This window comes from Microcaecilia unicolor, chromosome 10 (genome assembly GCF_901765095.1).
Source record: "Microcaecilia unicolor chromosome 10, aMicUni1.1, whole genome shotgun sequence".
Lineage (NCBI taxonomy): Eukaryota > Metazoa > Chordata > Amphibia > Gymnophiona > Siphonopidae > Microcaecilia > Microcaecilia unicolor.
The window spans coordinates 7,542,715-7,559,045 of NC_044040.1; the positions used below are offsets into that span (position 1 = coordinate 7,542,715).

At 44.5% G+C, this 16,331-nt stretch overlaps 1 protein-coding gene across 7 annotated transcripts in view; it reads right to left on the reverse strand.

The window, feature by feature from the left end:
- Window positions 1-16,331, reverse strand: part of CELF2 (CUGBP Elav-like family member 2) — a 485,873-nt gene that overhangs the window by 31,094 nt on the left and 438,448 nt on the right. For 4 of the 7 annotated variants that reach the window (XM_030217222.1, XM_030217220.1, XM_030217221.1 and 1 more), the window contains exons 10-11: window positions 13,180-13,260; window positions 2,830-2,952 (exon numbers count right to left, since the gene is read on the reverse strand). In XM_030217222.1, coding sequence (XP_030073082.1) covers window positions 2,830-2,952; window positions 13,180-13,260 — 204 coding nt within the window. The remainder of the gene's footprint in view (window positions 1-2,829; window positions 2,953-13,179; window positions 13,261-16,331) is intronic. The other 3 variants (XM_030217226.1, XM_030217224.1, XM_030217223.1) reach the window with 1 other exon arrangement.

Sequence of the window (16,331 nt, forward strand, 5' to 3'; positions counted from 1 at the left end):
AGAGGCTCCTGGCCCTTTAAATCGCCTGACGGGGGTTAACTGGGCATTTTCAGCAGCACTTAGCTAGATAGTGGCCCTGCAAACGCCCAGTTAGTGCCCAAACTGAAACAGTCTATTTTGGGGGAATTCCAGGGGTGGAGTCGGCACTTAGGGCCCTGTTTACTTAGCCGTGTTACAGGCGCGTTAGCGTTTTTAACGCGTGTTAACCATGTACGCACCTACAATGTCCCTATAGGCGTCTACACGGTTAGTGCGCACAGTAAATTGTAGGCATGTTAAAAACGCTAACGCGCCTTAGTAAACAGGGCCTTTAGCTGGTTAAGCGTCAATTTTCAGCACTTCACTGGTAAGTTAACCTCATAAATATAAATGCATAAAATGCAGTCCAATCTTATGTGGTTCTTCCTAGTCAGTTAAGTGCAGAATATCACGCTTTACCAGTTACGTTTTTGCTGGCTTTGTATATCCGGAAATTCAATTCTGGAGCCCGGACCTATGCTAGCGTTGAATTTCCAAGTATAATGCCGACTGCGGTCAGCCAAACGCTGATCGATGTGGCCTGAATATGAGGTGCAAAGAGTATTTAAACCCCCCTCCCCCCCAAAAAACCCCACACAGATACACTTTCACCCAGGAGCAAAGCAGGGAGGCTCTGAAGCAGGATTGGGACAGAGGAGAGAAAGCCACATGTGGTTTTGGAGCAAAAAAAAGTATCCATGGGTTATGAAACAATAGCCACTCTCAAGATCTTCTCTATGGTCAGAAGATAAGAAAGCTTTCCTTTCAATGAGACAAGCGGTTAATGACTTGGGGGTGGGGGGAGGTACTTTCCTGTTGGTCTTTCCATGCAGGATCAGATATGCTCAATCTAAGTTTGTATTCTTTGTTCCAGAGCAGTTATGCTCCTTTTGGGATTTGAAGAAGTTATAGCATGTATAATAACTATGCCTGTGTATTAGTATATGACTCTTAGGTAATATGTGTTAAGCCTTGAGTATCTTTGTTTTATTCTCCTATATTTTGATATACTCCTCCCCCTACCCCCCTTTTTTGTGGTCTAAGGAGGGATTTACTATTATATGACATTTATTTATATGACAAGTATTTTTTCACGGAGAGAGTGGTGGGTGCTTGGATTGCCCTCCCGCGGCAGGTGGAGGGAGAGGAAAACGGTAACGGAATTCAAACATGCGTGGGATAAACATAAAGGAATCCTGTGCAGAAGGAAGGGATCCTCAGAAGCTTAGCCGAGATTGGGTGGTGGAGCCGGTGGTGGGAGGCGGGGCTGGTGGTTGGGAGGCGGAGATAGTGCTGGGCAGACTTATACGGTCTGTGCCAGAGCCGGTGGTGGGAGGCGGGATTGGTGGTTGGGAGGCGGGGCTGGTGGTTGGGAGGCAGGGATAGTGCTGGGCAGACTTATACGGTCTGTGCCAGAGCCGGTGGTGGGAGGCGGGGATAGTGCTGGGCAGACTTATACGGTCTGTGCCAGAGCCGGTGGTGGGAGGTGGGGATAGTGCTGGGCAGACTTATACGGTCTGTGCCAGAGCTGGTGGTGGGAGGCGGGGATAGTGCTGGGCAGGCTTATATGGTCTGTGCCAGAGCTGGTGGTGGGAGGCGGGATTGGTGGTTGGGAGGCGGAGATAGTGCTGGGCAGACTTATACGGTCTGTGCCAGAGCCAGTGGTGGGAGGCGGGGATAGTGCTGGGCAGACTTATACGGTCTGTGCCAGAGCCGGTGGTGGGAGGCGGGGATAGTGCTGGGCAGACTTATACGGTCTGTTCCAGAGCCGGTGGTGGGGATAGTGCTGGGCAGACTTATACGGTCTGTGCCAGAGCCGGTGGTGGGAGGTGGGGATAGTGCTGGGCAGACTTATATGGTCTGTGCCAGAGCCGGTGGTGGGAGGTGGGGATAGTGCTGGGCAGACTTATACGGTCTGTGCCAGAGCCGGTGGTGGGAGGTGGGAATAGTGCTGGGCAGACTTATACGGTCTGTGCCAGAGCTGGTGGTGGGAGGCGGGGATAGTGCTGGGCAGGCTTATATGGTCTGTGCCAGAGCTGGTGGTGGGAGGCGGGATTGGTGGTTGGGAGGCGGAGATAGTGCTGGGCAGACTTATACGGTCTGTGCCAGAGCCAGTGGTGGGAGGCGGGGATAGTGCTGGCAGACTTATACGGTCTGTGCCAGAGCCGGTGGTGGGAGGCGGGGATAGTGCTGGGCAGACTTATACGGTCTGTTCCAGAGCCGGTGGTGGGGATTAGTGCTGGGCAGACTTATACGGTCTGTGCCAGAGCCGGTGGTGGGAGGTGGGGATAGTGCTGGGCAGACTTATATGGTCTGTGCCAGAGCCGGTGGTGGGAGGTGGGGATAGTGCTGGGCAGACTTATACGGTCTGTGCCAGAGCCGGTGGTGGGAGGTGGGAATAGTGCTGGGCAGACTTATATGGTCTGTGCCAGAGCTGGTGGTGGGAGGCGGGATTGGTGGTTGGGAGGCGGAGCTGGTGGTTGGGAGGTAGGGATTGGGCTGGCCAGACTTATACGGTCTGTGCCCTGAAGAGGACAGGTACAAATCAAAGTAGGGTATACACAAAAAGTTGTTGGGCAGACTGGATGGACCGTGCAGGTCTTTTTCTGCCGTCATCTACTATGTTACTATATGACATTTATTTCCTGTGTTCAAATATTGCCTGTGTTTCAATTTTTAACCCTGTGAAACACTGCACCTGGCTACAACGTTTTGATGTCAGCACAGACTAGACTACATTTAGAATTTTCCTAAAGTGATTACTGGGAAAGCTTATTCTCTGCAGCAATAAATACTCACTGTTTACTGTACCTGCTAGTGCATTAATATTATTCAGTCCTACAGTAGCTCCAGCCAGTCCCTGCAGAGTACCCAGAGAGGTCAGGGAATTCATAGCAGCAGCACCAGCAGCAGAGTTTGCAGTTGATCCAGCCACTGCAAGAAAAACAAAAGTTATGTTGGTCAGAGCCTGCAGGGAGTTCAGAGCAACCAGACTACCTAGACTGAGCTTTCAGCTTGCCTATTTCTCTCTCTTTTTTTTTTTTTTTACATTTTATACAAGTACTAGTAAAAAAAGGCCCGTTTCTGGAGCCAATGAAACGGGCGCTAGCAAGGCTTTCCTCTGCCCCCCCCCCCACCTTTGTTGTTAGTGATGCCATTGTGCCGCCATGGTCGCCGTCGATGTGTGACTCTGGCCCCCCCCCCCACCCAATGCACCTTCGTCGTCAGTGACGCCATTGCGCCGCCCTGGCCACCGTCGATGTGAGTGAACTGCTCCGCCCTCAACGTCATAACGTTTGACGCGAGGGCGGGGCCCCGAGACTGTGTTTTTTTCGTGGCTTCAGAGCTTCGAACTTACGAACCTTGGCTTCAGTGACATCAAACAATAGAACGTTGAGGGTGAGTTTTATATATATATAGATGACTTGTCCTTTCAACTTAAGCCAAGAACGCCCAACTTCCCGTTTCGTTTGGTTGCTTACATCTCATGGTTTGGAATTAAAAGGCTGTTCACGTTATGTACACGCTTCTGTATACCAGTGGGTCTTATATCACTAAAGACCGATCTGTTCGAAAAGGCATACACTACTGATCCAACTTAAGCAGGGGCGTAGCCAGACTTCCGTGGGTCTAAATTTTAGCCCTCCCCCTGGCTCCGCCCCCCCCCCGCTGCCATTGCCGCCCCCCCACGTCTTTTCCGACCCCCTCCCGCCGCGAACCCTCCCCCGCCTACCTTCACTTTTGCTGGCGGGGGACCCCACTCCCCGCCAGCCGACGTCCTCTCTGTCCTGCTGTTGCATGCATTGCTGACGTCCTGCACGACGTCAGACTAAGAGAACAGAGTTCTGTTCTCTGAGTCTGACGTTGCACGTACAACGTGCAGGACGTCAGCAATGCATGCAACAGCAGGACAGAGAGGACGTCGGCTGGCGGGGAGTGGGGTCCCCCGCCAGCAAAAGTGAAGGTAGACGGCGGCGGGGGCGGGTTCGCTGGGAGGGGGGGGTCCAGGCTGGAATCTACGGGAGCCCAGGCCCCCTCAGGCCCCACGTAGCTATGCCACTGAACTTAAGTAACTGAACTCAGCAACACAACGAAGCCATAACCTGCAATGAACAATCTATCACTCTTCTTCTCTTGATTTGCTAATGTTCTGTAACAACATCACTCTGTATTTGTTTCATCACCGGAGGTGGCTAACACCTCACGGTACTATGTAAGCCACACTGAGCCTACAAAGAGGTGGGAAAATGTGGGGTACAAATGCAACAAATAAATAAATAAATACATATGAGTATCCAAGGAGAGCAAGCACAGCAACACACTAAGAGAAGCGTATTGAATTTTACACTGTACTAGTTTTGGGTTTGGCTTTGCAAATTCAATAATATAAAATACAATTAGAAGACGTAAAAAGGTCAAAATCCTCTAATACTAACATGATGGAATCGAACAGCACATTCGTATTGAACATTATCGAGAATGTCAGACATTCTTGCAGATCGGTTTTGTTCTCACTTCAAAACAAAAGAAAAAATGTTTTTCAGTTTCTTTATTACTTCCTTTTTTTCATTCTGCTCCAGAAGTACCTTGTAGTTTAACAATATAAAAAAAGAAACTGAAAAACATTTTTTAACATCGAGAGAAGCCCTAATATGAGGTGCAGGTTAAAACAAAACAAAACAAAACAAAAAAAACCTCCTAGTATTATCAAGAATCTGTGGTTGCAGTCTGATAAAATGAGATTCCAGATGATGTTAACAGATAAGGCCAGTCCCGCCTGCCTGCCAAGAACGTTCCACTAAGGCTACAGCGAACAAGAATTATGGTCTGCTGTTCACTCTTTCCCTCCTTTCTTTCTACTGAAATGGCCTTCATTAAACAGGAATTGTATGTAGAAGAAATGGGAAACCTCACAGCAGTGTTGCTAAGGTTAGTATATTCTGTCTCTTATATGAGAAATTAGAATAGCTCGCTGGAGGTATTAAAGCTCTGGGGATGAGAAGCTGCTCATATTAAATGGCTTACGAGTGAAATTCTAACCTGCCACACAATTATGTAAAATTTATTGTGTTTTCTTGTAGATACGCCACTGATATTCAACAAAAAAAACAAAACAAAACACCCTATGTACCTACAAAATAAATAGTGTTTTTGCTAGAGCTCTCAAATTCAAACAGGAATCATTTGAGATCTCACTGGTAAAAGCTGGAAAGCCAGACCACCAAGCTTGATAGTCTATGGTATCTCAACGTGTTATCAGAGCAAGATGTGTGAAGATAGATTAATATTTAAAGGAGCATTTTCCCATTAATAAAGCAATAATAACAGCAGCTGGGTGGAGCCAGATACACGAAGGTAATGCAGGCAGCTTTTATCCCCTGCCTTGGTTTTCTGGGGACATTACTATTTCCAAACTAAAGGGGGGGGGGGGGAGCCTTTTACTAAGCCGCATAGGTGCCTATGCATGCCCAACGCGTGCCAATTCATAACTACCGCCTAGCTACCGCATGGCCCGGGTGTTAATTTCATTTTTTTAATGCACATCCAGTATGTGCACTGGAAAATATCTTTTATTTTCTGGTGCGCGGTGCTATCCGGACAGTAATCTGAAGTCTACGTGTACTGACGATTACCGCTAAGTCAATGGGTGGCGCTAAGGTCTCAGGCCCAAAATGGACACGCGCCGATTTTTATTTTTGCCGCACGTTCATTTTCGGTCAAAGAAAAATAAAGGCCTTTGTTGCAGGTGCGCTGAAAAATGGACCTACGTGCGTCCAATACATGTGTCTACACCAGCGCAGGCCCCTAGAACTGTACGTTCACCGTAGTGGCCCCCACTTAAATGCAAGGAAAGAAAACGCCCATTTCCCTTGCCCATAGCCATGCATTAGAAGTTTGGTTCACATCATTACAGAATATGCTTAGCGAGGTTGTGTGCCTAAATTCTAATTAGTGCTCATTATTGCTTGTTAAGTGCTGTTATCTGTGCTCATGTTAAGCGCATTGTTATAGAACCTATGCCGATTTCAGCGCAGATCTCTGGGCGCGCTATATAGAATCCAGTACTAAGTGACCCGCCTAGAGCCACTAAGAATGTCAGCGGGATTGAAACCCTGTTGTTCTAACCTGCAACGGAATATACGCGGGATGCAAAGAACAAATATTAAAGAAACTCCAGACCGCTCAGAACACGGCAGCTAGGCTCATTTATGGTAAAACAAGATTCGAAAGTGCGAAACCCCCTTTGCAAAAAACTACACTGGCTACCAATCAAAGAACGTATTGCCTTCAAAGTTTGCACCCTGGTTCACAAAATACTCCACGAACTAGCTCCTGGCTACATGATCAACCTGATCGACCTACCAATGAGAAACGCATTCGAATCAGCAAGAACAAACCCAAACCTTCACTTCCCAAGACGTAAAGGACAGAAGAACAAGTCAACATACGCGTCCAGTTTTTCCTACTTAAGCACACAACTACGGCACGCACTACCAAAAGATCTGAAAACCACGAGCAACCACCTAAACTTCCGGAAAATCTTAAAAAGTCATCTTTTTAGAAAGGCTTACCCAACAGAACCAACATAAACGCCCGGCCACTGAAACACATCATCACTAAAACACAAAATGGATGTAACGCAAATCTTCAGTTGCTCGTTTTTCTCGTTCTCCCAGTTGGCGAACCCACAATAGTTCCCATTTTAATCATACTATCACTTTATAATTGTTAACACCGCAGTTCTTCATCACAAATTTTGTCTTTTAATTTTGTCAGTCTCTGGCTGTCTTCAAGTCTAGGCTTAAAGCCCACCTCTTTGCTACTGCTTTCGAGTCCTAACCATGACTCTCTTACTCAACACCCTCACTTTATCACCCCTACCACTGCAATTTCCCCACTCCTAGATGTCTGTTCGTCTGTCCAATTTAGATTGTAAGCTCTGTTGAGCAGGGACTGTCCTTTCATGTTAATTTGTACAGCGCTGCGTAAGTCTAGTAGCGCTATAGAAATGTTTAATAGTAGTAGTAGTAGTATCATCTTTCTGTAACCATGTAAGCCACATTGAGCCTACAAATAGGTGGGAAAGTGTGAAATACAAACGTAACAAATAAATAAAATAAAATAAATAACCTCCAGGCTACTCCTCTACTCCACTGAAGGTGTTAAACCTTTTTTTTTTTCAAACTGGACTTGTACTAAAGAGAGCGTCTCAGCTCCTGCTCATTTCCTGGTATGTGGGTGTTCTGAAATCTAGGTGCCTAGTTATAGAATATGGCCCATTAGGCCAAAATCTAAGCGCCGGGATTTATGCCACATTTTCATTGGTGTAAATGGATGTGCGTAGTTTCAGGCAAAGGACAACAAAAAAAGAGTCCAAATCTCCCGCAAAAACACACAAAACAACAAGAAAAGCGGAAGAAACCCAAAAAGACCAGACTGAAACCACAGATGGTAAGAGCACCAAAAGAAGTTTATTGGGACCCTACACGGTCCGTGTTTCGGCCGAAAAGGGGTCTTCAAATTGACGTATACATATCTTCCTCCAAAATTCTTGTGGAGTAGAAAGGCGTGAAGCGCTGATGCTATCCGAAACGGAACATAGACACTAAAAGCTTTTCCGCTTTTCTTGTTGTTTCGTAATTTCAGGCATCCAGATATCAACTAAGCATATTCTATAATCGGTGCACGATTACTGAATACGCTTAGTTGGCACTGATTTTAGTGCCAATTTTTTAGGTGTCATATAGAACCTCCGCCTTAACCTTTCCCTGCCTCAGGTGCAAACAGATTGTAAGACCTTTGGAGACAGAGAAATACCTAGTGGAACCAGAATATAATGCACCTTGAACAACCACTGGAAAGGCGTGAGCTAAATAAATAAATAAACCAACAAACATTCTTTAACAACCTTCAACGGTTTGCTAGAATGGGAAGTTCTGGCTGTTTTCACATTTTTTGGAGAGTCTGCATGCAACGCACTGACACTAACATTCTTCCTCCAACTTGCTGCTTAACATCACTGGTCCGATCCAATAGCGTGCTACTTGTTTGTCCCATTTAAAATGAAAAAGTAATTTAAGAAAAAAAAACCATATTCAAGGTCCATTAGACCTTTCTCCCCTTAGGAACTGAGGGGCCCCTTTTTCTAAGCTGTGTTAGACGCTAACGTGGACCTAACGCAACAAAACTAGCCTAACTCAGACACACTAAAGCAGGTGTTAATTTTTGCCACCTGCACGCTATGATTTTATATTTTTTGGGGAGGGGGCATATCAGGGGTGGAGAATGGGTGTGGATGTGCTAACCAGCTAGTGCACTCACATTACCGCCATAACACGGGATCCCTTACCACTTCCTAAATAGGAGGAGGTTAAGTGCTCCCCCCTTAACACCACTTAAACATGCTCCCACGGTTATTTTTTTTTAAATGACTGGATGCTGATGCTTAACATTAGCACATGGCCATGTATTCAAGAAATAGAAAAACACCCTTTTTGACTCCTACGCTAGAAATAACCTGGGTAAGGATGCGTCATGACCATTTCTTAGCGTGGCATACTAAAAAGGCCCCAGATATATTTAAATTTCATTCCGATACTTATTGCCCACCTAACCAAAAAAAAAAAAAAAAGTTGAACAAGAGAAAAAGATACAAAGCTAAAAAAGTGTATGCAAATACATATCATCTACCTAAACCATGAAATATAAAATACAAACAAATTATAGAACTATAAAACAACAGCTTGGAGAAGAGACGGCTGAGGGGAGATATGATAGAAGTGTATAAAATAATGAGTGGAATGGATCGGGTGGATGTGAAGCGACTGTTCACGCTATCCAAAAATACTAGGACTAGAGGGCATGAGTTGAAGCTACAGTGTGGTAAATTTAAAACGAATCGGAGAAAATATTTCTTCACCCAACGTGTAATTAGACTCTGGAATTCGTTGCCGGAGAACGTGGTACGGGCGGTTAGCTTGACGGAGTTTAAAAAGGGGTTAGATAGATTCCTAAAGGACAAGTCCATAGACCGCTATTAAATGGACTTGGAAAAATTCCGCATTTTTAGGTATAACTTGTCTGGAATGTTTTTACGTTTGGGGAGCGTGCCAGGTGCCCTTGACCTGGATTGGCCACTGTCGGTGACAGGATGCTGGGCTAGATGGACCTTTGGTCTTTCCCAGTATGGCACTACTTATGTACTTATGTACTTATGACATTTCACATCTGATAAATTAAAAATACTGGAACAACAACATGTTCAATGATCATCTGAATTCATATAATTCTCTTCCAATCTGTAGTACTGATGTAGCCAGACAGATGATTTAGGGTGAGGCTGAGCCCAAAGTGGGTGGAGTCCAAAATTTCATCATCCCCACTCTCCGTTCCGGCACCACCCAAAACTAAAAATAGAAACACCTAAGTTGGTGGGGATCTACAAGCCCTGACAGCTGAAGATGTCACAGCCAGAACACCTGCAATCTGGGCAGCCAGCGGCATTGTCCCTAAGCAACCACTGACAGCCCCCCAAGCCAGGGGTCGGCAGTGGTGGCTCAGAGATACTGCCAAGGTTGCAATTGTTCCAGCCGGGAGGATATCTTTGGCTGGCGGGGCTATGGGAACACCAGCTTTAGATGGGCCTGAGCTCAAAGTGGATAACATCATGTCTAGTGCGTTTGGATGAAAGGGGCGAGCACAATTAGGGAAGACAAGAAGAAGCCAAGTCATGTAATATTTTAAAAGCAAAACATAACATTTTACAAATGATTTCTGCCTCGAATTCGCAACCGATTAAACTCTTTCAAAAAGGGCACTGCCCGCTCCACCCGACTCCTCCCTAAATAAGCTTAGCTGCCATAATTTAAAGAACTTGCAAATCCATTCAATGATTTACTAGGAAGACCCAAATAAATATTATTACAATAATCAAACCCATGTATATGATTGCCTGAACCACCTGAGTAATGTGTTCTGCTGGCAAATAAGCCAGTATCTGTCGTACGTGATAGAAGCAGAAAAACGCCTTCACTGCAGAGATCACCTGATCCTCCAAAGTCCAAGATGAATTCAGGGTTACCCCAAGATATGCAACATTTCAGAATGATTGGAGACAGAGAGAGAGAGAGAGAGAGAGAGAGAGAGAGAGAGAGAGAGAGCTCTCTGTCCAAATGTAGGACCAACCTGGGCAATGTGTTTATTACAACCCTCAATCCACAGTTAGCTTTCTCAGGATTCAAGTTTAACTGGATGGCCACCATCTTGAGCCCCACAAAAAAGCTCTCTGAAAGTTTGTAAGCAGAGAGAGAATCTTGCAAAGGAATAACCAAGAGATATCATCAACACAAGATAGGGTATATAACCTGCCTAGCCAAACATGACTTCCATTACAAGGTAAATAGAAATCCCTTAACTAGCCCACAATTTAAAGAGGGGGGTTGGGTCAAAGAATCAGAAACAAATACAAGGAACAAATTTTGTATACAAGAGTAGCAGCACAAACAGAAATGCCTACAACCAGAACGTGTTTTTGAGGATGAACAATGACTCCAATATTTGTCTCCTTGGCCACAATAAATTCAATGATCTGCTTAGGCTGAAAAAAACATAAAACTTTTACCATAAAGGTAGCACCCAGAACCAGGACCCTTGGTTTAACAGCAAAAAAGTCCCTCTTGCCTATCCGAGACACTGGAGATATATCAGGAAAAATACATATTGTAGAACGTAAGAACTGTTCATTTAAATATCTAAAGTAAGAACGCAAAATAAGTCGCTATCATATTCCAATGTGAAACTTATAAGGAGAGTCATTCTATCTGTAATAACCTCCAGGGAGTTTTCCAAAAAAAAGCTGACAAATTCATCTCACCTGGAGTATTAACCTCTCTAGCAATCGGAGCGGAACCTTTTTGGCTCCTTCTCACATTGAGCTCTCACTATTGGGGGCATATTTTCTGATGTAAACAACAAAATTTCACAGAAATATTTCCATGCCATCTCAACAGTTGACATAAGAGGAGACCCTTAGAAAGTTCAAAAGTCTCAAGTTGATTTTCCTTCGCTGATTCTCCGTTTATTCTAGCTTTCTTGATATCATCGATCTTTAATAATATCAACCTCCAATTGCTTCATCGATCTTTAATGATATCAACCTTCAATTACTTCAGCTCAGCTTTTCTTCATGCTTCCCTAGCCTATCTCCATGAGTCTGTAATATCTCCCCTTATGCCTCCTCTTTGGATGAGATAGTCCTACAATCATTCCTTAAAATACTGGACGCTAAATCATTATTGCCTCCTACAGTGCGTCCATATCAACTACTGCTGGCTTAGGAATTTCCCAAAACTTAAAGCTGTTACCTCCAGGAGCTTTTCCTTCAGATCAGGGAATACATTTTCTCAAATCAGCATGGCTCTCCCAAAAGGGGACTCAACCTCCTGCCTCTCCTTGGCTGATCACTGCAAACTCCACTCGGGATAGCGGTTTCTCAGCCGTCCCCGCATCTGTATTGCTTCCAGATTGGGGGGGGGGGGGGAGTTAGCCTCTGTTCTGGGCTCAACGAAGCCCAGTCTAACTGAGGTCGGCCGACTCACTTCGCTTCCCTCCCAAAGCAGGCATCGGTGGTACAGCATATGTGGAAACGGTCCCAGGAATAGTTGTGTGAACCAAACAGCTTGTAGCTACCAGGCTGGAGGGAAAGTCCACGATGCTCCTTTACGCTTCTTCAAAGCTTACACAAAGGAAAAGCTAACAGCATTCATGCCTTCACCACGCTCAAGAGCTGCTCCATTCATGTGTCTGCTCTTGACGCCCATCTTGACCCCCAAATTTCATTTTCCAATGGAAACGGAAAGCAGACGAAATGGGTAGGACTTCTCCAGCAATTTCATTCTAGTGGAGGAAACTTTGAAATATAGTGTTTGTCAACCTATGCAGCTATGAGAATCCTGCAAGTACAACAATGATAATTAAAATATTACAAACAGAACCCCCCAAAGTGCTGTCAATACTCTGGACCTTGGGTTCTTCCAAAGGGTAAGAAAAATAATGTAACACTACAGGGGAAGGAGGGGCCTAGTGGTTAGAACAATAGGTGGAGACCCAAAGGAATAAAGATTCAAATCCTATTTCCCCTCCCTCCCCCCCCCCCCGATAATCTTTGTGACCTTGCATACGTCTTTCATCTCCCACTGTCACAGGTCAGGTACCCTCTTAGGATGAAACTCTGAGGCAGGGTTTCATCGTACCTGAAACTGGAAGTGATCTAAAACTATGAAAATTAAGGGGTACTGCATCACAGTTGGTTAAACTGAGATGGAATAAAAGTGACATAACAGGGGACACATAATCGATGAGGTAGAGATGATTTTTAACATGCTTCAGCGAGTGTAATGTTGTAACCATTAGATCAGTGTTTCCCAAGTTGGTCCTGGAGTACCCCCTTGCCGGTCAGGTTTTCGGGATATCCATAATGAATATGAATGAAAGAAATTTGCATATAACGGAGGCAGTATTTGCAAATCAAATTTATGCATAATTCAGTGTGGATATCCTGAAAACCTGACTGGCAAGGGGGTAACTCCAGGACTCACTTGGGAAACACTGCATTAGAACACACCTTCCCTCTCCAGGATAGTATTATACAGGACACAAATGTCTGGTACAGATATTGGTACTGGAGGAAATGACCATGATACCTTCTAATGAGCCAACACAAGAATATTCCAGAGATTTCCAGAATATTTTCCATAGTCTTCAGATGTATTATCTGACCCTACTTTGGTCTTGTCAGTTCCTGAACTATGCCGTCTGTGGTTTATAGCTTATGTGAGCCTAATAAAAAATTAAAAAAAAAAAACACCCCACCACAGAAAAGCAGCCATGGAGGAGAAACTTGCAATCTTATTGGAAGATTGCAGCCAGTAAAATTACGTTGCTGGCTGTTAGCAATAAAACAGTAATGTGATTAGACTTCACTGAAGTTAAACCCACTAAGTTCCTGGCCTTGTGTCCTGTAATACATCTGAAACATGAAGCTGAAAATCGGTCACTTTTTTTTGCTCTGCTGGAGGCCGTGTGACCTCCTCATCTCTCTATAGTGCCTACCCTGCCCGCTCCTTTGCATATATTAAGTTTGCCCACCTCAAGAGTGCTCACCTTTGATTTGTGGTACTTGGTATCGCCCAAACTGCTCATGGGAGCACTGTATAATATCAAAAGAGCTGGGCAGGGAAGGCCCTATAAACATACAGAAAAAAAAAAGAAACTGGAATATATAATAGGCACACAATAGTTTAAATTCGTAATCCTATGTTTTACAGTGGTGGCATATAATAACAATGGTTAAATAACTCAGTTAGAATATATAACATTGTACACGATGTTACTATGTTACACATTTTGGAATGGCTGCTTCCTGACTTAGCAATCACCTCTAGTTACAATTCATTAAACATTCTTATTAGAAAAACATACGAGTATCCTTCTGTTTAATATACATGTCACCCCTACAAACAATTTATTAGAGTAGTCAGATCTTCATAAAAAGTACAGCTAAATATAATTTTACTCTATGGAATCTTTTTCTTTTCTGTTTTATCAGCAACATTTAATGGAATTGATCTCAGGAGTGTGAAGCACTTTGTATTAATCTAATCGTTTCTTTTAAATTGCTCTTAGCTTATCAGCTTACTTTCTGAAGGGAAGGTTTATTGAGAACAACGTATAATGAGGCAGGGTCAAAGTACACAGTATAAGCAGCCCAGAGAAAAAAGCACAAAGGGGTCTCAAGAATGGAGCCAGTACAGATTTTTTTTATTTTTGTTAACATTTGTACCCTGCGCTTTCCCACTCATGGCAGGCTCAATGTGGCTTACATGGGCAATGGAGGGTTAAGTGACTTGCCAAGAGTCACAAGGAGCTGCCTGTGCCGGGAATCAAACTCAGTTCCTCAGGACCAAAGTCCACCATCCTAACTACTAGGCCACTCCTCCACTGTTGCTACTATTTGAGATTCTACATGGAATGTTGCTATTCCACTAGCAACATTCCATGTAGAAGTCAGCCCTTGCAGATCACCAATGTGGCCGCGCAGGCTTCTGTGAGTCTGACGTCCTGCACGTATGTGCAGGACGTCAGACTCACAGAAACAGAAGCCTGCGCAGCCTTCTACATGGAATGTTGCTAGTGGAATAGCAACATTCCATGTAGAATCTCCAATAGTAGCAACATTCCATGTAGAATCTCCAATAGTATCTATTTTATTTTTGTTACATTTGTACCCTGTGCTTTCCCACTCATGGCAGGCTCAATGCAGCTTACATGGGGCAATGGAGGGTTAAGTGACTTGCCCAGAGTCACAAGGAGCTGCCTGTGCCTGAAGTGGGAATCAAACTCAGTTCCTCAGGACCAAGGTCCACCACCCTAACCACTAGGCTACTCCTCCACTGTTGCTACTATTTGAGATTCTACATGGAATGTTGCTATTCCACTAGCAACATTCCATGTAGAAGTCGGCCCTTGCAGATCACCAATGTGGCCGCGCAGGCTTCTGCTTCTGCAGGACGTCAGACTCACAGAAACAGAAGCCTGCGCAGCATTCTACATGGAATGTTGCTAGTGGAATAGCAACATTCCATGTAGAATCTCCAATAGTATCTATTTTATTTTTGTTACATTTGTACCCTGCGCTTTCCCACTCATGGCAGGCTCAATGCGGCTTACATGGGGCAACGGAGGGTTAAGTGACTTGCCCAGAGTCACAAGGAGCTGCCTGTGCCGGGAATCGAACTCAGTTCCTCAGTTCCCCAGGACCAAAGTCCACCACCCTAACCACTAGGCCACTGCTCCACTCCAGTTTATTGATGGCCCGACACGGGCCGTGTTTCAGCGTAAACCAAGGGTCAATCAACCATGCAACTCTAGATATTAGAGTTGTTGCTTACAATTTACGATGGTTCGTCACAGTGAAAATTCGCTCCTTGAAATCACCACTTGGGAATTGTAGTGAGCTGCCAGCTCATACAATGACAAGCTGCTACGCCTACAACTGTAATTTGGAATTTGACAAACAGAAGCTCACTACAATTCCTGAGTGACATTTTCAAGGAGTGGATTTTTCATATTGTGAGCAACAACTCTAGTACATAACGTTACTTGGTTGATTGACCCCAGGCAGGTGTTGGTTTACACCGAAACACAGCCCTTGTCGGGTCATCAATAAAGTATACTGGTTCCACTCTTGACAGCCCTTTGTGAGAGCGCCATGTCTGTCTGTGGAAATGGGGGGGGGGGTGTCTATGTTCTCTTCCCACCCCCAAATCCCTTATATTTACTGTTCTATCCAAATCAAATTCTCAGTATATCAGGGGACATTTCTTTTGGATCCACATACATGCATGGAAAGTAGGCTCTAAGGGGTCCTTTTAGGTTATGCTGAAAACGCTACCGCACCTTTATAAAAGGCCCCCTAAGTTCTGTATGGAATTTATACTTTTTAAAATTTCTCCCCCCACGATAATACTGAAAACCTATTTTTTACTCATAGCTCTCTTGATACCAAGACTGGAAGAACCTTTGAGATGATGTAGGATTTCTAAACACATTCTGGGTTTCATGCAATACTTCCCCCATCTTTGTTTTTTTTCCATTTTCATTGAACTAGAAAGCATTACAACAAGTTAAAAAAAAAACATTGAGATTTGGAGCAAATTACTATCAGCCTATATATAACATTCTCTGCTTAGCTGCCACTTAACAGATGACACACACCAGCCTGTACCACTGACAATTTTCACCGCTGGTAATTCTTATGCCCCCTGAAACATTACCCTCCCACCCAGGCCCCAAACCCCACCTGGCAGAAGGAAAATACATTTCTACAGGTAGCACTGGACCAACATGACAGAGACGGGCAGATAATAAAAATGAAAAACTACTACTACTACTACTACTATTTAGCATTTCTATAGCGCTACAAGGCGTACGCAGCGCTGCACAAACATAGAAGAAAGACAGTCCCTGCTCAAAGAGCTTACAATCTAATAGACAAAAATAAAGTAAGCAAATCAAATCAATTAATGTGTACAGGAAGGAGGAGAGGAGGGTAGGTGGAGGCGAGTGGTTATAAGTGGTTACGAGTCAAAAGCAATGTTAAAGAGGTGGGTTTTCAGTCTAGATTTAAGCTGGACATGAAAGCTTACAGTGCAATAGATGGAGACCTTCCCTTTGCCCAGCTGGCAGACTCAAGGCATGTCCAGGTGGAGGATTTTTAAAAAAAATGTATTTCAAACAATATATATTGGCCCGCA